Here is a 26830-nt window from a genome sequence, read left to right as displayed (position 1 = left end):
TTCCCCGACCAGCGACATCACAGCAGGGGCCTGATCGCTGCTGCGTGTCACACTGGACGATATCGCTAGTGAGGACGCTGCAACGTCACAGATCGCTAGCGATATCGTCTAGTGTGACAGTACCTTTAGTATAGTGTTTTGTGCACCTTTTTTTTTTTTTTTTGTTTATTAAAATGGATGTATTATTGCAAAGTCTAATGGTCTGCAGCTTGAGGTTATATTTTTTTTTTTTTAATTTACTTAACCATTCCCATTCGATGTACTTGTATTTTAAAATAAAGAGCATTTCTGCTCCATTGTGATTTAAAAAAAAAAAAAAAAGAAAAAAATTATATATTAATAAAATGTTTCTTAAAAAATTGTCCGTAGTATAATTTCTTAAAGGTAAATTTAAATCAGGTGTATGTACCAATGGTTACACATGCAATACAGAGTTGTTTGAGTGGTCATTTTTTAATAAAGGTTATCCTTTGAAATTTTATTTCGGGGAGGTAATTGTTTTTTTTTTAAAACATAAAAATATTTTTAAAGGTGTCTCACAGTTTACCTTTTTTTGTTTTTGGGACATGGAAAAGAATGGTATAACGTGCACCAGTTTTTGGGTTTGGGTGTTCACATATTTTTCTCATTTTAACATGGTGTTTAGTGGTAAACATTACCTATTTCTGCTTTGGTCTAACTTTCAATCCATTATACTTATTATATTGCAGATAGAGTAGGGACCACACTGACCGGCATAAGCCACCTGGACCACAGCCACCTGGCCCACATCCAGAAAATCTGAAAAGTAAGTTTTGAAGACCCCAACTCTGCTACTTCAATGTGTAGAGCAGATTGCAAGTGTCTTTTAACTTACAGACCTACCAGGACCACAGCCACCTGGACCACAGCCACCTTGACCACAGCCACCTTGACCACAGCCACCTTGACCACAGCCACCTTGACCACAGCCACCTTGACCACAGCCACCTGGACCACAGCCACCTGGACCACAGCCACCTGGCCCACATCCAGAAAATCTGAAAAGTAAGTTTTGAAGACCCCAAATCTGCTACTTCAATGTGTAGAGCAGATTGCAAGTGTCTTTTAACTTACAGACCTACCAGGACCACAGCCACCTGGACCACAGCCACCTGGACCACAGCCACCTTGACCACAGCCACCTTGACCACAGCCACCTGGACCACAGCCACCTGGACCACAGCCACCTGGCCCACATCCAGAAAATCTGAAAAGTAAGTTTTGAAGACCCCAAATCTGCTACTTCAATGTGTAGAGCAGATTGCAAGTGTCTTTTAACTTACAGACCTACCAGGACCACAGCCACCTGGACCACAGCCACCTGGACCACAGCCACCTGGACCACAGCCACCTTGACCACAGCCACCTTGACCACAGCCACCTTGACCACAGCCACCTGGACCACAGCCACCTGGACCACAGCCACCTGGCCCACATCCAGAAAATCTGAAAAGTAAGTTTTGAAGACCCCAAATCTGCTACTTCAATGTGTAGAGCAGATTGCAAGTGTCTTTTAACTTACAGACCTACCAGGACCACAGCCACCTGGACCACAGCCACCTGGCCCACATCCAGAAAACCTGAAAAGTAAGTTTTGAAGACTCCAAATCTGCTACTTCAATGTGTAGAGCAGATTGCAAGTGTCTTTTAACTTACAGACCTACCAGGACCACAGCCACCTGGACCACAGCCACACAATGTCCTCTTCCGGCAGCCCTCCTCCACAGCAACAGCAGGTATCGGTAAGTAAAAAAAATTTTTTTGGTTTTTTTTTTAAATTTACATCATTTTGAGTCACTACATGCATTTATTATGTTTAAACAGGAATCAGAATCCGATGAGGAGCTGTCGGAAGGGACCGAGACGGGTGGAGACATCGAAGTGGAGGAGGAACCAAGTGTAAGTAGTGGTGAAACACTTGCTTCACACATCACACTGCACCGTACACAAAACAGAATTTCATATATAACGTAACACTGAAAACATATACATACATTAAAGCTAATTTTTTTATCCTTTATTTCAGTCTCCTGCTGCTGCTGCTGCTGCTGCTGCTGCTGCTGGTGCTGCTGAACGTCCAGCACAGCATGAAGGTTCTCCCAGGCGCTCCCAGAGTCGGCGGACTCGACGCCGCGGTCGGCCATCAGTGAGTCGGTTTTTTGTGGGGCTTCAATTGTTAATTTTTTGCTTTCAGTCTACTAATTTTTAATTCTTTCTTTTTTTTTTGTTCTAACAGGCTTCACAGTGTGCTCCCGAATACGATTCAGATATCGATATTGAAGCCCTCATCGAGGAGGTTCGTGAACGGGAGCCACTGTGGAACATGGCTGACCGCAGGCATGCTGATACCAGTGTCACCCGTCGGCTCTGGTTGGAAGTATGCCGGAACATCTTTGCGAGGTGGGAGGACCTTCTTCCACAGCAGCAGAGCAAACTATGTAAGTATTCACTTTTCAGTGATGTTTTGAGCTGAATGTAATGTCTTGCATTTACGAATATTTTTTTTTTTTTCTTCATTCCTGTCTTCACAGGTACCAAGGTTAGGAAGCGGTGGCGGTCATTGAGGGATCGCTTTAAGAGGGAGTTTAACGAGGAGATGCAGGCCCCGAGTGGCTCAGCAGCAAGGAAGAAGAGGAGGTACAGATATGGCACGAACCTCTCCTTCCTGAGGGAAACCATGCTGAGTAGAGTGTAAGTATTCAACATCACAGTAAGAACCTGTCTAATCACAAAACTTTTGTTTCAGTCCGGCCTTTTTCATATCAATATATTAACTTATTTTTTTTTCTTTCACAGCACCTACTCCAGCCACCGTGCGCCTGCATCTACCTCTGCACCCTCTGAAGCGATCCCTCCTGAGTCCGCCACCGGGGACCACGTCGGTAGGCCCCACACCTCTCACCCCTCTGTCCCCTCCACTTCATCCGCCTCTACCAGTGGAGTGCAGCCTTCCTTACTCGCATCTGATGGTCAACAGATAGCGTTCCCTTTACCCCACCCCTCTGACCCTGCCACCTCTACACCACCGGTAGGTTCATGGCGGCAGCGTCAGAGGGGTCAGGAAAGGAGCTATGCTCCTGAGTTCTTGCATCTAAATGCAGGCTTCCAAAATTCATTTAAAATTTTGGGAGAACAAGTGACTGCTGGTTTCAGCATGATGCAATCACGCATGAGTGAAAACCAACATGAAATCAGCAGTCGCTTGGATAGACTGCATTTAGATGTAAGTCAAGCTCCAGCCAATCTTTTTTTTCAGTCCATGCTCAGGAGCATGGAAAAGCTTTCTTTTGATCAGCAGATGCGGGTAATGAATAGCTGCCATAACGCTCTGCTGAAGGTAATTAACGAACCCCAATCTACCCCCACACCTCCCCACACATCCCAGTCCCAATTTCAACACCATGCCCCACAATATCACCGCCAGTCCCAATATCCACATCACTCTCAATATCAACATCACTACCAATACCCAACCCGGCCCACAACCCAAATGTATTCACCCGTGTTTTCTTCATCTTTGCCCAGCTTTCCTTCCCCAGTAAGTTTTCCACCTACCCCAACACAACACCCCTCTGGTCAGCCTCCTGTTTTCCCCCCCCCTTCCACTACAGACGCAACAGGTAGGGTTTCCCCAATCCCACCTACCGACGTGGTCCAACCTTCCAGCCCCTCCTCCCATAGTTACTCCACCCAACAATACCAGGACCTGTGAACCTGGAATGTACTTGTACATAGTTTTTTTTTTGCCAAAAAAAGAAAGGTTCTTTAAATTACCAAAAAAAAAATTGTGTGGGAAAATTACCCACAAAAAATATATTTTTTGAAATAAACATAATTCTGGTTTACAATCTACTGTGTGTGTGTGTTCATTAATTAAGGTAAATATGAAAGGTTAAGTGAAAAGAAACACCAGACGTTTTCAAGGTTTAACAAAATGGTTTTATATTATATTAGCAAGCAAACCACACACACTCTTTTTTTTTTTTTTTTTTTTTTTTTTTTGTGGCAGTTGCTACCAAAAAATTTTGGAAAAAAAAAAGAAAAAAAATTAAAAAAAAGTCACACAATTATGTCTTGCCATGGAATCCGCCCAACAGGTGACAAAAAATATTCAGCAAACTGTTCCCTCATCCTAGTAACAGAACCGGTGGAGCGAACAGAGGCACTTCGGTAATCCCACAAGGATGTCTCCAATTGTTCGTCATCCAAGGTAACGGGCTCCTTTGAAATAACAAAATTATGGAGCACCACACATGCCTTGACAACATCGTCTACAGTTTTTGTATCCAGTTTTATTGCCGTCAGCAGAACTCTCCACTTTGCTGTCAAAATACCGAAAGAGCACTCTACCACTCTTCTTGCTCTGGTAAGACGGTAATTAAATACCCGCTTGGTGCGGTGTAATTCACGGCTGCTGTATGGTTTCAGTAGGTGCGGCGACAGTTGAAAGGCTTCATCACCTACACACACATAGGGCAAGGCTGGTTCACTGGTTCCTGGGAGCGGTCTTGCTGGCGGGAAATTGTATGTATCTCCATACAGGCAGCGACCCATCGGAGAGTTTTTAAACACTTGGGAGTCGTTGGACCGGCCATACGCTCCTATATCCACAGCAAGGAATCGGCAGTTGGCGTCAGCAATAGCCATGAGTACAATTGAGAAGTATTTTTTATAGTTATAGTACTCTGATCCTGTTCCTGCCGGTTTTGCAATCCTAATGTGTTTGCCGTCCACAGCACCAACACAATTTGGAAAATTACACATTCGCTCAAATTGTTCGGAACTTCTCATCCAGATTTCCATTGTTGGTTGTGGGATATACTCCAGCTGTAAAGTGTCCCAAATCGCACGACATGTGTCCTTCACAATTCCGCCAATAGTGGAAATCCCCAGCCGGAATTGGAAATGGAGTGAAGTCAAAGACTCACCCGTAGCTAGGAAGCTGCAGGGAAAAATAAAAAAAAATGTAAAAAAAAATTGCACAGACCATCAACCAAGAAAAACAAGTGGAATGGCCTCAAATAAACCAACAAATTACATGCTACAGTAAATGCGGCGCAATGTGTCAGCGCAGTATTCTCTGCAGCATGTAATAACATTCAATATGACCAATGACACGAGAAAAAAAAACAAGTGGAATGGCCTCACATAAACCAACAAATGACATGCTACAGTAAATGCGGCGCAATGTGTCAGCGCAGTATTCTCTGCAGCATGTACTCACATTCAATATGAGCAATGACATAAAGAAAAAATGCTTACCGCAGTGTCACCATGAGCCGCTCCGCCGGTGTGATGGCAAGCCTCATCCTTGTGTCCTGCCTTTGGATGACATCCTCTATTTTTCCAACCAAATAATCGAAATGTTCCATCCTCATCCGTACATAACTAAAGAATTTTTGGGGGTTGCACCGCAACTCCAGATAGAGAGTGGACTGGACACCCCTGGTCATCCGCAGCTCATTGATTGGATGTATCCAGAATCGTCGCCTTCTCCGTTGCATCATCCGTCTTTCTGCTGCCGCCTCCTTCTCCCGCACTATGATATCCAGGCGATTCGTCTCAAATATAACTTCAGTAACCAAACTCGAAATCCTCCCAATTACACCATCCATCATTGCCACTAAACTAAAACCCTCAAAGATGTGCTGTAAATACAGTCAGTATATAGATTTCCCTAGTTTCCAGTAGCCAATCAAATTTTGGTGCCTCCCATTTTAAAAACGGATCCGTCGTAAAAACGTATGCAACGGATGGAAAAAACGTATGCAACGTATGCAACGCATCCAGCATTTCAACGGAACCGTTTATCGGATTTGCGACGGTTTTGCGACGGATCCGTCGAAATGCTGTATTCGTTGCATACGTTTTGCAGTTTTTTGACGCATCCGTTTTTTCGGGAAAAAGACGTTTTTGGGACGGATTGCAGTTAACGCTAGTGTGAAAGTAGCCTAAGTGAACAAATGACTGGACAACTCAGTGTTATAAGAGGTTAATGTTCGCACCACAAAGCATCTGGACACAAATTTCACAAGCTGGTCTCCTATATCTCCTAATTAGTAGCTTCTAACTCTCCTTGTCTGCACAGTTTGCTCTGAAGAGTTTATCATTGTCAGTACAGGCATTCACACAAGTACATAGGTCCCGGCCTCCTCCTGTGTGTACTGAGAAATCAGTAATGTGGTTACAAAATGACAGTGTTCATGAAGCAGAGCTGAGCTATGTTGAGGCGTGCAGGGGTACCAGAAGTGACAAGCTTCCGGCCTGAGACGTCCCTATTGATAATTGCTCATGGCAGTTGCCATTTGATATGGCCTTTTCATTGTGTGAGTGATGGGCTCAGAAATCAGATGATCTTCACATTAAGCTAGTGGTCTTCATTTAGAAATTTATTTGGTATCCAAGCTATCAACCACTCTTAAAGGGAACCTGTCACCTGAATTTGGCGGGACTGGTATTGGGTCATGTGGGCGGAGTTTTCGGGTGTTTGATTCACCCTACGGAGGACAGAGAATGAACTTCAATCCAATATTTCAGCCAGCATGCAGCCAGCAGGTAAGGAAAGGGTGAATCAAACACCCGAAAACTCTGCCCATATGACCCAAAACTGGTCCTGCCAAATTCAGGTGACAGGTTCCCTTTAATGTATTCATAGGGCCAGTGATATAACTTTAAGTTCATGGGTCCCAATGCAAAATCTCCAACAGGGCCCCTAGCAGTCATGGGCCCGGAATAGTATTGGTCTTCTCATATGGGCTTAAAGGACTATTTGGGCCCCTTAGGCTACAAGGCCTGCGTGACACAGCGACCCCTGATCCAAATGGAGCTACACCCCTGCCTAGGGCTCCACTCACCAAGCTCTGCATTCACATATGTACTTTTAGACCACGTTCATATGTTCAGTATTTGGTCAGTATCTTACATCAGTATTTGTAAGCCAAAACCACTCCTGGTTTTGGCTTACAAATACTGATGTAAAATACTGACCAAATACTGAGTGTGTGAACATGGCTTCATGGTCATTCTAGCGATGGATCTAATAATCCACACAGCCGTGACCGCAGTTAACACACAATATAAAGGTTCAGTGATGAGTCTGGATTTGGGGTCCTTCCTGATTATGTCAGTTCTATGTGGGCGGTTGAGGTCTCTTTTATTATAGGTATAACATGATGGTCGATATCATTGTGTTTTTTTCAGTTCATAATGATATTTATTTAGAGCAGGTATTTCTTCTTTGTTTTTCTTTCATGCATATCATGAACAGAATGATGAAGTTCTGTTACTTAATATATAACAGCTGCGGACTCAGTGTTGTGCATGTGATATTTCAGTTTTTCTTTTTTAATAAATTTGCCCAAAATTCTACATTTCTGTTTTTTTTTCAGTCAAGATGGGGTGCAGAGTGCACATTAATGTGAAAAAAATGAACTTTTTTGAATTTACCAAATGGGTGCAATGAAACAATGAGTGAAAAATTTAACCCCTTTCTGACATTAGACGTACTATTCCGTCGAGGTGTGGTGGGCCCGTATGCCCACCGACGGGATTGTATGTCATAGCGATCGACCGCGCTCATGGGGGGAGTGCGGCCGATCGCGGCCGGGTGTTAGCTGACTATTGCAGCTGACATCCGGCACTATATGCCAGGATCGGTCATGGACCGCCCCTGGCACATTAACCCCCGGAACACTGCGATCAAACATGATCGCAGTGTTCCGGCGGTATAGGGAAACATTGCACAGGGAGGGGGCTCCCTGCGGGCTTCCCTGAGACCCTCGGATGTGATCGCATTGCTCTGAGGGTCTCCTACCTTCTTCTCCCTGCAGGCCCGGATCCAAAATGGCCGCCGGGCTGCATCCGTGTCCTGCAGGGAGGTGGCTTCACAGCGCCTGCTCAGAGCAGGCACCGGGTAGCCTCCCTGCTGTGCACATCAGATTGCTGATCTGACACAGTGCACAGCAAAGTGTCAGATCAACGATCTGTCACTTTACTGTGATGTCCCCCCCTGGAGCAAAGTAAAACAGTAAAAATATTTCCATTTGTAAAAAAAAAAAAAAAAATCCTAAATAAATAATAAAAAAAAATATATTGTTCCAATAAATACATTGATTTATCTAAATAATAAAAAAAACAATAAAAGTACACATATTTAGTATCGCCGCTTTCGTAACGACCCGACCTATAGAACTTTCCCACTAGTTAACCCCTTCAGTGAACACCGTAAAAAATGAAAAAAACGAGGCAAAAAACAACGCTTTATTATCATACCGCCAAACAAAATGTGGAATAACACGCAATCAAAAAGATGGAAATAAATAACCATGGTACCGCTGAAAACGGCATCTTGTCCTGCAAAAAACGAGCCGCCATACAGTGTCATCAGTGAAAAAATAAAAAAGTTACTGTCCTTGGAATAAAGTGATGCAAAAATAATTATTTTTTCTGTAAATTAGTTTTTATCGTATAAAAGCGCCAAAACATAAAAAAATGACATAAATGAGGTATCGCTGTAATCGTACTGACCCGAAGAATAAAACTGCTTTATCTATTTTACCAAACGCGGAACGGTATAAACGCCTCCCCCAAAAGAAATTCATGAATAGCTGGTTTTTGGTCATACTGCCTCACAAAAATCGGAATAAAAAGCGATCAAAAAATGTCACATGCCCGAAAATGTTATCAATAAAAATGTCAACTCGTCCCACAAAAAACAAGACCTCAAATGACTCAGTGAAACAAAATATAGAAAAATTATAGCTCTAAAAATGTGGTAACACAAAAAAATATTTTTTGCAATAAAAAGCGTCTTTTAGTGTGTGACAGCTGCCAATCATAAAAAGAAGCCATATTGCGAAACGCGCGTCGGGGCCTCTTGTCCACGCACGGCAGCTGTAGCAGCAGGTCAGTATGAGATTTCTGAATACACTGGTTACGTATGTTATCTGTAGTCCCCCTCCAGCCACTTGGTAGGCATAGGTTCCGGCACTGCCTCTATTCGCCTCTATGTTGCATATGGGATTTATTTAGATGAACTTTTCAGTATATCTTGGTACCACCTTGCTGTCGGCTGTATCATTGAGCTTGGAGCTTTTCTTTTCCTCCCCTTGGCATAGCTATACTCTATATTCCGTTACACGGTCTTTACATTTCTGATTAGTATCAACTCTATATTGGGTACCCTTTATTATAGTCATCTTACCAGGGGATTGATTTATTCCTGTATATGTGTAATTTGCTTATTAATAAATAATTAATATAAAGAAGTAATCTTAGTTTGCTCCATAGCCACCTACTACACCCGTGCGTGGGACTAGGTTTTCCCTCCTCTTTTCTTTTTGCATCATTTTTTCGTACTAGTGTTTTTATATTTTGTGTGTAATATTTTAGATAATTGGTTTTTCAATAAATTGTTACTTTTTTAGCTCTTGTGTCCATTCTCTTTTTGGGTATCAATCATAAAAATCTGCTAAAAAAACGCTACAAAAGTAGATCAAACCCCCCTTCATCACCCCTTTAGTTAGGGAAAAATAATAAAATTTTAAAAATGTATTTATTTCCATTTTCCCATTAGGGTTAGGGCTAGGGTTAGGGCTAGGGCTAGGGTTGGGGCTAGGGTTGGGGCTAGGGTTGGGTTTAGGGTTGGGACTAGGGTTAAGGTTGGGGCTAGGGTTAGGGTTTTTATTATATTTACAGTTGGGATTTGGGTTAGGGGTGTGGTTAGGGTTAGGGTTTGGATTAGGATTAGGGGTGTGTTGGAGTTAGGGGTGTGGTTAGGGTTGGGGTTAGGGGTGTGGTTGGGATTAGGGGTGTGTTTGGATTAGGGTTTTAGTTAGAATTTGGGGTTTCCACTGTTTAGGCACATCAGGGCTCTCCAAACGCGACATGGCATCCGATCTCAATTCCAGCCAATTCTGCATTGAAAAAGTAAAACAGTGCTCCTCCCCTTCCGAGCTCTCCCGTGCGCCCAAATAAGGGTTTACCCCAACATATGGGGTATCAGCGTACTCAGGACAAATTGGACAACAACTTCTGGGTCCAATTTCTCTTGTTACCCTTGGGAAAATAAAAATTTGGGGGGCTAAAAAACATTTTTGTGGGACAAAAATTATTTTTTATTTTCACGGCTCTGCGTTATAAACTGTAGTGAAATACTTAGGGGTTGAAAGTTCTCACAACACATCTAGATAAGTTCCTTGGGGGGTCTAGGTTCCAATATGGGGTCACTTGTGGGGGGTTTCTACTGTTTAGATACATCAGGGGCTCTGCAAATGCAGCATGACGCATGCAGACCAATCCATCTAAGTCAGCATTCCTAATGGGGCTCCTTCCCTTCCGAGCTCTGCCATGCGCCCACAAGGTGGTTCCCCCCACATATGGGGCAACAGCGTACTCAGGACAAATTGGACAACAACTTTTGGGGACCAGTTTCTCCTGTTACCCTTGGGAAAATACAAAACTGGGTGTTGAAGATAATTTTTATGGAAAAAAAAGATTTTTTGTGGAAAAAAAATAATTTTTATTTTCACGGCTCTGCTTTATAAACTGTAGTGAAACACTTGGGAGTTCAAAGCTCTCACAGCACATCTAGATAAGATCCTTAGGGGGTCTACCTTCGAAAATGGTGTCACTTATGGGGGGTTTCAATGTTTAGGCACATCAGGGGCTCTCCAAATGCAACATGGCGTCCCATCTCAATTCCAGCCAATTTTGCATTGAAAAGTCAAACGGCGCTCCTTCCCTTCTGAGCTCTGCCATGCACCCAAACAGTGGTTTACCCCAACATACGGGGTATCAGCGTACTCAGGACAAATTGGACAACTTCTGGGGTCCAATTTCTCTTGTTACCCTTGTGAAAATAAAAATTTGGGGGGCTAAAAAATTTTTTGTGGGATAAAAATGATATTTTATTTTCATGCCTCTACATTACAAACTTCTGTGAAGCACTTTGTTGGTCAAAGTGCTCACCACACATCTAGGCAAGTTCCGTAGGGGGTCTACTTGCCAAAATGGTGTCACTTGTGGGGGGTTTCAATGTTTAGGCACATCAGTGGCTCCCCAATGCAACATGGCGTCCCATCTCAATTCCAGCCAATTTTGCATTGAAAAGTCAAATGGCGCTCCTTCCCTTCCGAGCTCTGCCATGCGCCCAAACAGTGGTTTACCCCCACATATGGGGTATCCGGGTGCTCAGGACAAATTGTACAACAACCTTTGGGGTCCATTTTCTCCTGTTACCCTTGGAAAAATAAAAAATTGGGGGCGAAAAGTTCATTTTTGTGAAAAAATATTATTTTTTATTTTTCGGCTCTACATTATAAACTTCTGTGAAGCATTTGGTGGGTCAAAGTGCTCACTACACATCTAGATAAGTTCCTTCGGGGTCTACTTTCCAAAATGGTGTCACTTGTGGGGGGTTTCAATGTTTAGGCACATCAGGGGCTCCCCAACGCAACATGGCGTCTCATCTCAATTCCAGCCAATTTTGCATTGAAAAGTCAAATGGCGCTCCTTCCCTTCCGAGCTCTGCCATGCGCCCAAACAGTGGTTTACCTCCACATATGGGGTATCCGGGTACTCAGGAAAAATTGTACAACAACATTTGGGGTCCATTTTCTCCTGTTACCCTTGGAAAAATAAAACAAATAGGAGCTGAAGTAAATTTTTTGTGAAAAAAATTAAATATTCATTTTTTTTAAACTTTCCAAAAATTACTGTGAAACACCTGAAGGGTTAATAAACTTCTTGAATGTGGTTTTGAGCACCTTGAGGGGTGCAGTTTTTAGAATAGTGTTACACTTGGGTATTTTCTATCATATAGACCCCTCAAAATGACTTCAAACGTGACGTGGTCCCTAAAAAAATGGTGTTGTAAAAATGAGAAATTGCTGATCAACTTTTAACCCTTATAACTCCCTAACAACAAAAAAATGTTTTACCAAAATTGTGCTGATGTAAAGTAGACATGTGGGAAATGTTACTTATTAAGTATTTTGGGTGACATATCTCTGTAATTTAAGGGCATAAAAATTCAAAGTTGGAAAATTGCAAAATTGTCAAAATTTTCACCAAATTTCCATTTTTTTTTCACGAACAAAATCAGGTAATATCAAAGAAATTTTACCACTATCATGAAGTACAATATGTCACAAGAAAATACTGTCAGAATCACCGGGATCCGTTGAAGCGTTCCAGAGTTATAACCTCATAAAGGGACAGTGGTCAGAATTGTAAAAATTGGCCCGGTCATTAACGTGCAAACCACCCTCGGGGGTAAAGGGGTCTGAATACTTGCCATACCCACTGTACCTGGATTTGCTCCAGGAAAAAAAAACTGAAATCCTGGAGTACCTAAACAGTTTTTTCCTGTTTAATGTGCCCCTCAGCAGCAGGGAGGCAGAGACTCGTTGTATTTTGACACATAGATAGGTGAGTCACTGGTAATAAGCATGTAGCTGCAGACAAGACATATCACTATACACATCATACACCCCCTCACACCAGGTGCAGGGATCATCTGTATACACATGCTCAGAGTTACAGAGGAGTTTATTAGTATTTTCTCCAAGCCTAAAACCTATTATATAAATGTTATTTTAATTTTCATGTGGTGATAAATTATATTGCATATTCGTTATAAAAAAAATAGTTAATGTAATATTTTGTTTGCCACAGTCAGCATTAAAAAAAGTGATAAAAGTCAATAAAAAAAACAAACAAACAAACAAACAAACAAAAAAAAAAAAAAAAAAAAAAAAAAAAAAAAAAAATATATATATATATATATATATATACCTTAAAGGGAAATAAATCAGGAGACTAAGGGTAAGTTCACACTAAGTGTTTTTCAGCATTTTTTTTCTGCAGCAAAACCTGATCTCTAGACAGGAAAGAAGCTGCAGAAAAAATCATGTTTTTTGCTGCGGTTTTGGCATGCTAGATTTGTTTCTTGTGCATGATGATAAAGTTTAGTGTTGAAAAAAAAGTCCTATTCTATAGAATCGGGTTTTGGCACAAAAAAACCACAAAACCTGATACCTGCGTTTTTGGTGCATTTTTCACCACCCATTCATCTCAATGGGTGAAAAACGCTGAAAGAGGTGACATGCTCCATTGTGCAAAAGCACAAAATCCTGATGACAAAAAAACCAAGCAGAGTGCACGAGATTTCTGAAATCTCAGACTTGGCTGGTACTGTAAAACGCAGCTGAAAATTTTCATAAAAAATGCATAAAAAAAAGTTGCAAAAACACTTAATGTGAACTTATCCTAAATGATACGACCAAATTATTATAAATTGTGACAAGAATGTTGCAATGTGATTAATGGTGCAATACTGAGTGGTGAACAACAGAGGGAGCCAGATGGTTATAGAATTGTAAGCTCCATACAAGTTTAGATAGCCGTCTGCTTCTGTTTATCCGTTACACTCATAGGGTACATATTCCATTTTGCCATCAAATACCTGTTTTCAAAAAAATAACCTGGTGTAAAAGCTGCTGTTTTCCTGATTCTGACATTGTTTAAATTTTGTCTGCCTCTCCAATCCCCTCTACACCGGAAATAAAAATCTTGTTCTTTTAGCCATCTGAATGTGTTTCTAAAAAAAAAAAAAAAACCCCATCAAGAAGTACTGAGGTCCATGCCCAGTTGACTAAAAAGATCAGATTAATATACAGGGAAGAGGAGGCTATGTCTCAGGAATGGAGAGGTGCTGGAACAAATATTTTAACCCCTTTTTTATATATATATATATTATGTACGCCTCGATAGTTCTACTTACTACTCTTATCATAGCAAATGCCATAACAATAAAAGATAAATGCATTATATGTATTCCAATTATATAATTCCAATATTTTAAAGGCTCCCCATATATAACATTTTTACACACCTGACACTGCAAATGGAATAAATCCACTTAAAAAAAAATGTCATAGGAACAACAACAAAAATCCCGGAAATTCAGTGTGTACGTGCAGGTATAGAGCAGGAGTCGCTCACTATCACACACCTTCTCTCAGTCTACAAGTCAGCGCCTTAGGGCAATGAGAGCAGGACACCATTGTACCGAATATGCCAAATCATTTATCATATAGAAGCCTCGAATTCCATGATTTACCGAGTCCGGCCTCTACATCTGTTCAGTCTGGCCAATGACCTCGGGCCGATCCTATCTATCTCATTGGCAACGAGTAGTTTTCCTTCCATCGCTTTCTATGCATGGATGGCTCTTTTCTGTTTCTATGATAATCTAAACGAGTTGCAAATTTTTCATGTCAAGCCAACTCATATCTGATAAATCCCCTTAAATCAATTTTACGCTCTGATTTATACTGAAGTGTCTAAGGAGTGTTCATAAGTGATGAGTGAATTTCGAGATTTCTCGAGCACGCTCGTGGCTCCTACGAGTATTTTTTAGGGCTTGGAGATTTAGTTTTTCTTGCCGCAGCTGAATGATTTACATCTGTTAGCCAGCATAAGTACATGTGGGGATTCCCTAACAACCAGGCAACCCCCACATGTACTTATGGTGGCTAACAGATGTAAATCATACAGCTGCGGCAAGAAAAAATAAATCTCCGAGCACTAAAAAATACTCGGAGGACCCCCGAGCGTGCACGAGAAATCTCGAGTAACGAGTATATTCGCTCATCACTAGTGTTCATGTTACTCTGTAATACGCTCTTCTGATTCTGCCATAAAAGCCCTTACACTTCTCTATTTCTTTTCTTTAAACCAAATTAAAATATTACAATTATTAAAATAAAAGCTGGTTGACAACTAATAATATGGCCACCATTACACGTTCCACGTGAAGAAGTTGTTAACGTTTTGCCATCTTAGGCCGGGGTCACACTTGTGAGTGCAATGCGAGAAACTCACGCGAGTCTCTCGCCTCGATACCCGGTACTGCCGCTGGCACTTGGGATCGGAGCGTTCAGCTGCACAGAAATACATGAGCCACACGCTCCGGTCCCGAGTGCCGGCGGCAGTGCTGGGTATTGAGGCGAGAGACTCACCGAGTTTCTCACATTGCACTCGCAGGTGTGACCCCGGCCTTAGCGAAAATAAAATCTACCTAGTGATACAATGGTATAATCGCATGTAGAGGCAAATACAAGCTGCAGGGAAAGGACTAATCCTTTTAGTCCTAACAAATTATAATGGATCTCCAGCACCAGAACACTAAAACTCGATAATCGCATACATTTTGGGGAATTGGGGGCTGCAACCCAAAGACAAAGAGCCTCTGGGTGGTCATAAACCTTAAATTAAATTCGGCAAAGTGGATAAAATTCTTCAAGACTGGCCAACCAGGTGTATGGTGATGTCTGTACTTTCCCCTACAGCAAATTTTGCGAAATAAAGGATTAGGCTATTGGATTTCAATATGCCTAATCCTTTTGCTCTTAAAGGATAACCATGCATTCAAATAACTTTTCAGAATAAGTGGTCCTTTGTTAGTACAAAAACACTATTTCTGGTCATTATATGACTTGTATCCTGCATTTTCACCTGTTTTACTTTTTTTCATGCTTTGACCTGAGCAAAAGGCTAGCTGCTGTGATCTCCTGCACACTGAGACAAGATGAAGTTAAAGATTTGTAGGTTTACCATGCTATAACTATTTCTACCTCGGCCGCTTTCCTCTCCTTGCTCTTCACTCCTCCTCTCCCCCTCCATAGGGTATAATAGTCTGTGTCACATGATACCTGCAGTTTGTCTTGTCTGAGCAAGGTGGATTTGAGTTTAGAAAGCAAGGTGGAGGGAAAGAAGTGTCTGATAAGTGGGAAATTAAGCTGATTTCTCTGATATGAAATACTACTAAGTTTCTTATGTTCACCTTTAATATTGATTTATGCAAAGTTTGTTGAAAGTACAGCTCTTTTTTAATTTGCAACTGACTGTGGAAAAGACTAGATTTTATGGTCTCTTCCATACACTAAGCAATACATGGAAAGATAGGCTACTGAAGCGCCCTCAAGGGCCGTGTGGTACTCAGAACCTGGTCAGTTCTTAAAGGGATGTGTCATGGCAGCGATGACCCGGTCCGTGGCCCTGGGCGTATAATTAAAGGGGAAATGAAGTATATTGGGAAATAAAGTCGAAAGTTTGTGATGCCACCTGTGGTTCTTGGCATCACTGGGGCTGATGGTGATACAGCAGAGTTGGTACAGCTCTCCACAGATAGAGCTTTAGTCCAAGGGCATTTAGGTGAAATTGTGAGATGATGGATGTTGTAGTAGCTGTGGTGCAGGGTGGATGGCGCAGTAAATAAGTGTGAGGACACAGCGGGGTGCAGTTTCTAATGCTTTACTCACAGTTCTTAGTTACCCCTACCGGGGTGCTGTGTCCTCCAGGTCTGTGGTCCAGACAGCTCTCAAGCAAATTGGGTGCACTTTCCAGAACCCTCTTTCATATGTCCTTTCCTGGGAGTCTCTCTGCACTGGCTTCGCCGCTCCTGCCCTGCACCTGCCACTCAGTGTCCCAAGCTAGCAGCCGCGGATCTTGTCGGGCGGTGTGCACTAAATCCCCCTGGATCCTATATGGTTGCCTTTTCGGCGAATGTGTGCAGATGTGGCTGTGCTTCATGCAATAGCCACAGCATCTGGTTATTTAGCTGAGTTCTTAGTTTCTCCACTAGAATGGGGCCGGTCCCCTGACTGTGACCTGGTCCCTCCAACTCACTATCATCAGCGTGAATGCGAGCCCCATGGTTGGACTTCTCACTACCCATGACTCTGGGACCCCTTCCTTCTTTTCTTTCTTTAGCTTCACTTTCCTTCAGTTCCCTCTCTTTGGGAACTCCTTTCTGTCCTCTTAGGAGCTGCAGACCCCCATGTCTGCTCAGCTCCACTTCTCTCACAATCTGACTCACTTTCCCTCCTAATTATCCCCTCCCCTACTCTACCTACTGCATCCACTCCTCCAACACCCTTTCCTATCCAGCCTGGGATGAGTCCATCCTCCTTTAGGTTATGCCCATGTGCCCTGACTGAAGTTTCTAGTGTTGGATGCAGGTGTTGGGTTCTGTGCTGTACCCCCTCCTTACCTGAGAGCGCCACACTACCTTTAAGACCAGCAATCTGTCTTGCAAAATAATGCTATTAAGCTACACTGACTGACAGCCTGGTCTAATGTTGAACCGGATGGCAGTCAATGCCGGAGGCTCGGTTACAGCCGCCACTCTCTGTACACAGACTGAGCTGTGCCGGCACTAACTGACAATCGAGTGCTGCAGAGGGAAATAAAGTTAATTTCCTCTGGGCAGTGGGGCTCTTAGTCACCGCGCCACATGGTTTCAGAGCGCTATTAACGCCCCTATATAGCTTTTTTTATGACATGTTCCCTAAAATAGCTTAGGTAGCAAACAGACAGTAGCATCTGCAGCATGGAGGAAATTATACAGCAGAACCTAGCTGTGTAGATGTGAATCCAGCCCTAGAGTGAGGTAATAGCTTGTTAAAATGCTCAGCACAATCTTTATGTGTCTTTCTCTTTCTTTTATTTCACAATCCTCTGCACCTCTCCTCACTAGGTGTGCGAGAAGTGACTCATAAAAAAGGAAGCATTTTTTTCTGATAATATATTACAAAGTTTCTTATATGCACAAAAGTTTCAATTTTAGGAAGATAAAAATGTATGTGTATGGAGGATCAGAATTCATAACTGTTAGGTATATCACAATGAGTTAAAGTATATGAGATACTTTAGGTCACCCACCCAATTTTAAAAACGAAAATTCTGAATGCATTCTATAAAATTCTTGTTGATTTGAAGCACATTGTCATAACTTAGATCTCTGCCCTCATGACCCCTTATAATCAAGTGAGCACTTAACTCACTGCCTAAAAATCTTCCATATATCCAAGGGTCTCCATAAGAATCTGAAAAGCTGGGAGATAACCTCTGTGGGAGCTGTAATGGTTAGTTGCCATCTGTCATACCCAGAAATAGGACATGCTAAGAAACAGCTAAAGGGAATTTTACCAAAAAAGCAAAGCTCTTGCATGACTGCGTATTCCAAAATGGGACCTCCGAGCTACCATACCTCTCTTACCGCGTTGATCCTTATACCCCACCTGCCAGGCCTAATTAAGGCTCTCTTAAATAAAACACAACAATTAATTCTTTTTGGATAATTTTGGCCACAGCGGCCATTTTATTAATTAACAAACATAACCATTTATACATTTATATAAAACTTGAGGGGAGGGTTCTTGGAGCTAATAGATCTGGCACCCAATAGGCAAAGCCCAAAACCAACATGGAAAAAACCCCTTCTTTACCCTCAGCCGTAACCACCAGCTCGAGGGCACCATGTAACCCGTTTACCGGGCAAACCAACCCCAAAGCTCCCGAGGTCAAATCCCCGTCCAGAGCCGGTAAACCAAAGCCAGATCAGCCCCATGAAACCAACTCCAAGAACCCCGCCCCCCGCCAACCAGCCACTGTGACAATAATGCAAAAAACGACCTTTACAAAAACAAATTTAGCACTTAAAATCCCCAACTATTCCCTCATTACACCAAAAACAAGGGAGGGAGGGTGGGCTTCTCAGGTCAGATGCTCTGCCAGTAATGGCCCCCTTTCCCGCACTTTCCCATGACCCGCCCCCACCCCCACTAGGCCACCCCTCTACTCCTCCCCAACCCCTAACCAATCGCTTTTCCCTGCCTTCATATTTAAAAATTGCTCCCCTGCGTTCCCTTGGCAACGCAGTCATGGGGGGCTTTTCTTAACTCCGTTCCTCCAGCCCCCCCTCTTGACTGCGTATTCCAAAATGGGACCTCCGAGCTACCATACCTCTCTTACCGCGTTGATCCTTATACCCCACCTGCCAGGCCTAATTAAGGCTCTCTTAAATAAAACACAACAATTAATTATTTTTGGATAATTTTGGCCACAGCGGCCATTTTATTAATTAACAAACATAACCATTTATACATTTATATAAAACTTGAGGGGAGGGTTCTTGGAGCTAATAAATCTGGCACCCAATAGGCAAAGCCCAAAACCAACATGGAAAAAACCCCTTCTTTACCCTCAGCCGTAACCACCAGCTCGAGGGCACCATGTAACCCGTTTACCGGGCAAACCAACCCCAAAGCTCCCGAGGTCAAATCCCCGTCCAGAGCCGGTAAACCAAAGCCAGATCAGCCCCATGAAACCAACTCCAAGAACCCCGCCCCCCGCCAACCACGAGCAGCACTGAACACCTCAGGCTCGCGAGTGCCCCACCACCGCCATGGCCCTCTCCACCCCTTCTTGAATTGCCAACATCCACAAATCCAAACCAATATCGTTCAAATGAACGCCATCACTCCTCCAGTAATTTCCCACACCAGCTTCCAACTCAAAATGGCGAACCGCCATCCCCCCGTTCCGAGAAACAAAACTCGCCACAGCCCTATTTAACTTTACCCGGGCCCTATTGATACCCTTCATAGAGCGTGCTGCCCTCCACGTTTTTCTGGGCACAATGTCGGACCACACCGTAACCATCCCTGGAAAGGATACCCACAATCGCAAAAAATCGTACCTTATATCTCGAATTAATTCCCTCACCGGCTTAGACCCCAAATCATTACCACCCAAATGCACAACAACAATATCCGGAGAACGATCCAAACTAACCGATCGAGAAAATTCGGTCAAAAACCCGCGCCAGGACATACCCCGAAAACCCAACCAACGGACCACCACCGCCTCCCTCTGAAATCCCAATTGCCTACCATCGTGTCTAACATCAGCACGAATCGCCCCCCAATGCACGAAAGAATGTCCGAAAATCCACGCCAGAAGTGGGGTCCGCCCTGCAAAATACAATAATGATTAATACCCCCACTAAACAAATAACAAATCAATTACGCACATAAGATAAATAACGATTCGACGACCACCTACCAATACCCCGAATAACCTCCGGACCCAGCCCCAAACCAGCAGCCTCAGATGCTGCCCCAATTCGGAAGGAATGCGTCCCAAATAATGACGGATCCAGGCCCAAAATTGTCAACGCTTGTTTCAAAACAGCCGTAAACTGAAACCGCGATAAAAATTCCCCCTGACGATGCCGCAAAAGTGGGCCCGACCTATCCGGATCCAAACCCCAATACTCTTCCAAACACCTATGAGGGCACATCGCCCCCCCAATCCCTTTTCCTAAAACCACACGCCTTCCTTTCCCCAACTGATCAGTCTTTGACCGCCGGATCCAAAAAGCAACCCCACCTGACCAAAATTCAGTATCCCCCGCCAACAAACCCCCAGCTGTGAACCTGCTAGGGGAAACCAACTCCCCTATTGTCAAAGCCCCGAAAAAGGCAAGCGAAAAAGCCAGTCGAAACAGCACAGCCTCATAATCAGAACTACAAACCTCCCCCAAAACTACCCCCAAACTTTCCAACATCCCGAACGATATGGGCCGCCGAGTATCACATGTTGAAAAACCCCTTCTAAAACCTTTTAATGCCTGCCGAATCAGAAATTCCTTAGTAACATCAACAGAACCCTGAAGCTTGAAACCAAAAGCAACCCCAGCTATAAATTTATTCAACTTTGATACGGACCAACCCCATTCATCCGCCGAACCGATGAAAAGCAACAAAGCCATTACCATATCATCATCCGATTCGACTGAACCCAACTGTTCCAACCACCCTTCCCACAAATGCCACGACGCCTCATAACCTGACCACGTCCTGCCGGACACCGATGACTGTATCAGACGTCCGCCTCGTCCGCAACTATCTGCCACAAATGCACTATCTGCATCCTCCGCCTCTGGAGCCAACTCCCGAAAACGCTCCCACTGCAAACGAGACAGAGCATCGGCTATAGAGTTTTGCACACCGGGAACATGTACAGCTGAAATCCATGTATTCAACTCCAAGCACCGCAAAACTAACTCCCGAACCAATTTGATTACCGGAGGAGATGAAGATGACAAACTATTGATCACCGACACCACACTCGAATTATCGCAATGGAAACGTATCCGCCTATCCTGAAACGTACTGCCCCAAATGAACACCGAAACCACAATTGGAAACAGCTCCAACAACGCCAAATTTTTTGTAAACCCCGCATCACGCCACCAATCCGGCCATCCCCCAACACTCCACTTTCCAGCACAATAAGCCCCGCATCCGACACTACCAGCCGCGTCCGTAAAAATTTCACAATCGAAATCGTTCAAATCCTCCTGTTGAATCAGGGCCCTGCCATTATAATTGTCCAAAAAACGCCTCCAAACCACCAAATCCTCCCTGTGCTCTCTTTTCAAGCGTACGAAATGATGCGCAGACCGCACTCCGGCCGTAGCTCTCGACAATCTCCTACAAAATATCCTGCCCATCGGCATGATCCGGCACGCAAAGTTTAACCGCCCCAACAGTGACTGAAGCTCTTTCAACGTAACCTTGCGCAGCTTCTCGCATCTCATTACCTCTTGCCTTAAGGCCAACAGCTTCTCCTCAGGCAAGCGACACTCCATCTTCTCCGAATCTATGAGAATTCCTAAAAAACTCAACACCGTAACAGGTCCTTCCGTTTTGTCACGCGCTAAAGGCACCCCAAACTGACCTGCTACCCACTCCATCGTAGCCAACAAATTGCCACACAACAAAGAATCCGGGGGGCCAACAAACAAAAAATCGTCTAAGTAATGAATCACCGACGGAACCTGGGAAACGTCCCGAACAACCCACTCCAGAAAAGTACTAAAGGCTTCAAACAGCGAGCAGGAAATTGAACAACCCATCGGCAAACACCTATCCAAGTAGAACCCCCCATTCCAAAAACATCCCAACAGCGGGATACTATCGGGGTGAACCGGAAGCAACCGAAAAGCCGATTCAACATCTGTCTTAGCCATTAATGCACCTTTGCCATACCTCCGCACCCATTGCACGGCAGTATCAAAAGAGGTATACACCACAGAGCAGAGATCATCCGCTATCCCGTCATTAACTGACTGGCCCTTCGGATAAGACAGATGCTGAATAAGGCGAAACTTGTTGGGCTCTTTTTTAGGAACCACCCCAAGCGGTGACACAACCACCCCCTCCACAGGTAAATCACTAAACGGCCCCGCCATGCGCCCCAGCTCAACCTCCTTCGCCAATTTAGCCATAACCACATCCGGCTGCAAATTAGCCGACCTCAAGTTCTTCTTACAAAAGGGGATAGCATGAGCCGGATGAGGAATTCTAAACCCCTCAGAAAACCCCTCACACAGCAACCTAGCCTTTTCCCTATCTGGATACCTACTTAGATAAGGGGCCATCCTTAGAACCTTCACCGGTGTCACCCCCATGACCGCCTCCCACTCCTGGTTTACCCCTCGCTTTCTTGAAACACTTGGCCGCTCCATGTGAGGCCCCTCCGCAGTGGGAACAAACATGCTTGAACTTGCATGTGCTGCCATATTTGCATTGGCCGTCATTGAACTGCCAACACGTCCCTGTTTTGTCCTTAACCCCTTGTGACCCCTGACCCCCACTTCCTTGTCCTGACTGCTGACCGCTACTCCCTCCACCCCCATGAAAGGACTGCCCAAATCTCGTCGGGGCCATTACCTTCAACCACAAACCTATGTCTTTTTGTTCCCACTTTATCTCAGGCCTAATAGCCTTCCTCTGCCGAAACTGCTCGTCGTAACGTAACCACGCCTGGCCCCCATACGCCCTGTATGCTTCCCCTATCGCATCGACATAGCAGAACAAACCAGTACAGTTCTCCGGAAACTTCTCGCCTATAACTCTCGCCAAAATAACAAACGCCTGTTGCCAGTTCGCAAACGTCTGCGGTATCAATCGCCAACGCCTCTTCTCCTCCTCTTCCTTTTTGCTATCCTCTTTCTTACCCTTATCCAGATTAAACTTCTCCAGAGGCAACAAGGAAAAAATCTCTACATATTCATCCTTCCATATTTTCTCCTTAACCTCTTTCTTTAAATGAGCACCCAACGGCCCCTCAAAACACACATAAACCTCCCCCTTAGCTCTATCATCCAACTTGATTCTATCCCCTTTTTCCTTATCCGTCTGTACCGACACCGACACCCCCGCCGATGTCGCCTGTTCCACCCCATTCGCCCTATCGGATCCGCCTCCCCCTCCCGAACCCGTACCAGAAACCGGCAACCAAGCCCCTAACGGAGACGACCGCACACTATCCCGGCCCTCCCCATCCAATCTCCTCAAAATCTGGGACATACCTGCCAAAAGCTCTCTGACCCCCGGGACCCCCGCGGTGCTGGGCCCCCCACTCCCCGCCGAATTAACACCACCATACCCACTATCCCCCACCCGAGCGTCACTATCCCACCCCGCAACAGATTCATTTTCATACTCACCAAGCTGCGCGGGTGCTGTGTCCCCGCCAGCCGTGCGATCACCGAACTCCCGCGGGTCGCTCCTGTAACCGGAATCCTCCGCGCCGCTGTGTTGCTCCAGGCCCGCGCCCCTGGCCTCCACGTCACCAGGGGGGACCGGAGCAGGTGAGCTGGAACTTTCCCTGGATCTTCTGGGTGACCTAGACCTGGCCGCCGCCAGCCCGACTCCGGACCTGTCTTCTTGCCGGGCTCTCCCGCGAGCCCCGGCCGCTGCCGACATTCTTCCCCGCCGTGCTGGGCCAGGCTGCGGGGTTGAGGTATACCTGCCCGTTGCTCTGCCTCTTGCCACGCCGCCTCTGCCAGGCACCCGGGGTGATACAAACCCCGAGGTACCCGCCGCCACTCCGCTGTTGCTGGCTCTTCCCGCTGCTCCCTGTGTCCTGCTCCTCGTCGCCGGAGACGTCGCCGGCGCCGCAGACACCGCCGCTGCTCGCCGGGTACCGCTCCTGCTGGGCGCCGCCATGTTGGTGCCGCGAACCGGAAGTCCGCCGGGCACATCCGGTGCGGCCTGCTCTCCTCCCTGGGCCTGCGCCGCTGCTGCTCCCGTCCGACGTCCAGCGCCGGCAACGCCGGCCGGTGGATTCCTGCCGGAGGACGGGCCGGGGGGAGTAGGTGATCGCCGGCCCGCACGCTCCGCAGGGTCCCGAGAGGGGCTCCGTGGCCGGCGGTTACCGCGCCCTCCGATCTCCGGCGACAGCCGCTCTGGGGGACGGGTCCTCCTGGATCTTGTCCCCTGGGCTCCCGGACTACCCAGCAACGACGCCAGCTGATCCTCCAGCCAGCCTCCCCGCCGCGATCTCGCCATCTCCCGCAGCTGCCCCAGGATCACATCCACTGAGGCCATCCTGAACTTCTGCTTCGGTCTGATGGGACGTCTTCTCAGGTCAGATGCTCTGCCAGTAATGGCCCCCTTTCCAGCACTTTCCCATGACCCGCCCCCACCCCCACTAGGCCACCCCTCTACTCCTCCCCAACCCCTAACCAATCGCTTTTCCCTGCCTTCATATTTAAAAATTGCTCCCCTGCGTTCCCTTGGCAACGCAGTCATGGGGGGCTTTTCTTAACTCCGTTCCTCCAGCCCCCCTCTTTATTTAAATGAAAACTTATTTTGGTGGGGAAACCGCTCTGGTAGATCAGTCAACTCCATTTTAATGACCATTCGATCATAATAATGGTTATCTACAAAGAGCAGCCACTGGCCTGTATTGTAGGTTTAGAAGGCAGTGTTTATGTTCCCCATGATAAAACTCGTGAACGTCTTGTAAAACCATAAAATGTTCCCTCCATCAATATCTTATTTAAAACCTCAACATTTCCAACCTGTCAGAGAGGCAAACTCTTAACAATGTCACTTTCTAAGGAAAGGGACGACTCAGTGGACCATAGCTTTCTTCTCCGACAGCCACTTTATCATCTTGTAGAGGAATATGATAGACCATGCCCATAACTGCTGGGATCACGTTGCCACTTCAGGATACGAACAACGCTCTCCACACCACGTTGTGGTGATTGAATTGCTGACAGAGTCTGGTCTGATTATATTTGTCTTGCACATAGAATAATAAAATATGATCTTTCTTTGGTTTTGAGAGCTTCTGTTCAGATGTAGGTCAAGCCTTGCTTATGTATTACTCAGCAGTCTTGGCTGCTTTGCTTGAAACTGATTTGGGTCATGAGAATTAACATTGCCACAAGTATTTCCAACCAGATAATTCTTCCAGTTTATCAAGTATGTATTTACAACTTGGCACCAGAAGTCTATAAGTGACAGAAACAAAAATCCCTTCAGATTTTTTTTTTGTCTAAATTTGTAGAATATTTGCATAAGGCCTCCAATATGCACCTATCTCTCCTGACTCCTTCATACACAGCAAAAGGTCTTTTTACACAAACCATCCGGCAGCACGAAACAACCGCCGAACAGCAAAATTGTTGCTGAATAGTAGTAGTTTCGTCCTGCTCGTTGGTTTACACAGGGGGACCACTCATAAAGATGCACACTGTAAGGCTAGGTTCCCACTATGAGCTTTTAGTAAGTTTTTGATGTTGCAGATTTTCTCCACAATTTCTACAACTATTAAGTAAATTAGGCCACTTGCAATTTTCAATGGATTTTTGAGCGTGGTTTTTTACATGTGTTTTTGATACTGGATTTTTTTTGCCTCTTGTTGGTATGTCACATTTTATATAAAGCTGCTTTGTTTTTCAAACTTCTTGGTACTTTGCTTTGCCAACTTTTTTGATAAAGTCATGTGCTGATTACATGCGTTCTTGATGCATTTCCATCAAAGAAATGCACAAAAATATGATTTTCTGTTTCTAATGCAAGTCTTCGGTGAAAATCTGCACATAAAACTCAGCATACCCTCAAGAGAAATTGACATGTTGCGGATTTGAAACACACATCGCAGGTTACTTTACACTGAGTAAAAAAAAAAAGCACATTGGGAATGATATTTCTATAAATCCTATCCACTTAGCTGGAACTTTAAGACGCTGCATTTTTGGGCAGCAAAAATAAGCAGCGTCAAAAACGCATCACTGATAGTAGATACTTTACAGCCCATAGGCTGCAGCACAACAGATCGATGCACCCAGTAAACAAGCGTTTTGTTTTTGTCAGGTTATCGACAATCTGTTTACACTGCAAGATTATCAGGAAATGAACTCATTCACGATAGTTCAGAATAGCCTTTGTTAACCTTGGCCGCTGCCAGACTCCTCTGGCTGTTTAAAGCACCACGGCGCCAATGTCATTTTTTTAGTTTTACTTCTGGAGTGGTGCCACTAACCTAAGATCCCTGCTGCTAGTATTATACTCACCATCCTCTGTCTTCTTCAGTTATTGACACTGCTCCAGTCGATCTGCAGGTTATGACCTGCCTATCTCTCCAGTATTTGCTGGACGATCCAGAAGTCAACACCGAATCAAAGTCTATGAGAGCCAGGGCAAGGCCAGAACGAGTATCTCATAGATTTACACTGAGAGCTTTTGACCATTACTTCTGACTTCCAACCATTCAGAAGTTGTAGTCGCAAGATGGTGGTGCAGGACCGGAGCGACACTGGGAATAGCTGAAGACGGTGGCTGGTAAGTATATTACTAGGGAAGCTTAGATTAGTGGCACTACTCCAAGGGTAAAATAAAAAAAAAATCATTGGAGTGGTGCTGTAACTAACAGAAAACAAAAGAAATGGCTGATGAATATCCAACAGGCCATATCCTTCTCTCCCTAGATATCATCTGTCATGGAAGAGTTGGGAGGCCCCCCATACATATTTAACTGTTAGATGATCCCACCAATATGGTTGGGTTTGGATGACATTAGTCGTTCTGGGGCATTTAGATTTAGAACCCACCATATCAATCTGAAAGAAGATCATCTTTTACTCTTTTAACACCAT

General features: G+C 44.7%; 3 protein-coding genes across 3 annotated transcripts in view; 1 reads left to right on the top strand and 2 right to left on the bottom strand.

Annotated features, from left to right (window-relative positions):
• The window catches only part of ZNF385A (zinc finger protein 385A), a 257364-nt gene that overhangs the window by 131594 nt on the left and 98940 nt on the right, over positions 1 to 26830 (bottom strand). The window lies entirely within an intron of this gene.
• On the top strand, positions 1656 to 3839 carry LOC138670925 (uncharacterized). Its single transcript, XM_069758713.1, has 6 exons — positions 1656 to 1763; positions 1846 to 1920; positions 2048 to 2167; positions 2258 to 2459; positions 2553 to 2712; positions 2818 to 3839. The coding sequence occupies exons 1-6, from the start codon at positions 1719 to 1721 to the stop codon at positions 3731 to 3733; spliced, it is 1518 nt and encodes a 505-aa protein (XP_069614814.1). The 5' UTR covers positions 1656 to 1718; the 3' UTR covers positions 3734 to 3839.
• LOC138670926 (uncharacterized) lies at positions 3824 to 5977 on the bottom strand. Its single transcript, XM_069758714.1, has 2 exons — positions 5284 to 5977; positions 3824 to 4963 (listed from the first exon to the last, which is right to left on the bottom strand). Exons 1-2 carry the CDS (start codon positions 5637 to 5639, stop codon positions 4081 to 4083), a joined length of 1239 nt encoding a protein of 412 aa, XP_069614815.1. The 5' UTR covers positions 5640 to 5977; the 3' UTR covers positions 3824 to 4080.

This window comes from Ranitomeya imitator, chromosome 3, assembly GCF_032444005.1.
Source record: "Ranitomeya imitator isolate aRanImi1 chromosome 3, aRanImi1.pri, whole genome shotgun sequence".
NCBI classification, from domain to species: Eukaryota; Metazoa; Chordata; class Amphibia; order Anura; family Dendrobatidae; genus Ranitomeya; species Ranitomeya imitator.
This window is presented reverse-complemented; position numbering and strand designations above follow the sequence as displayed.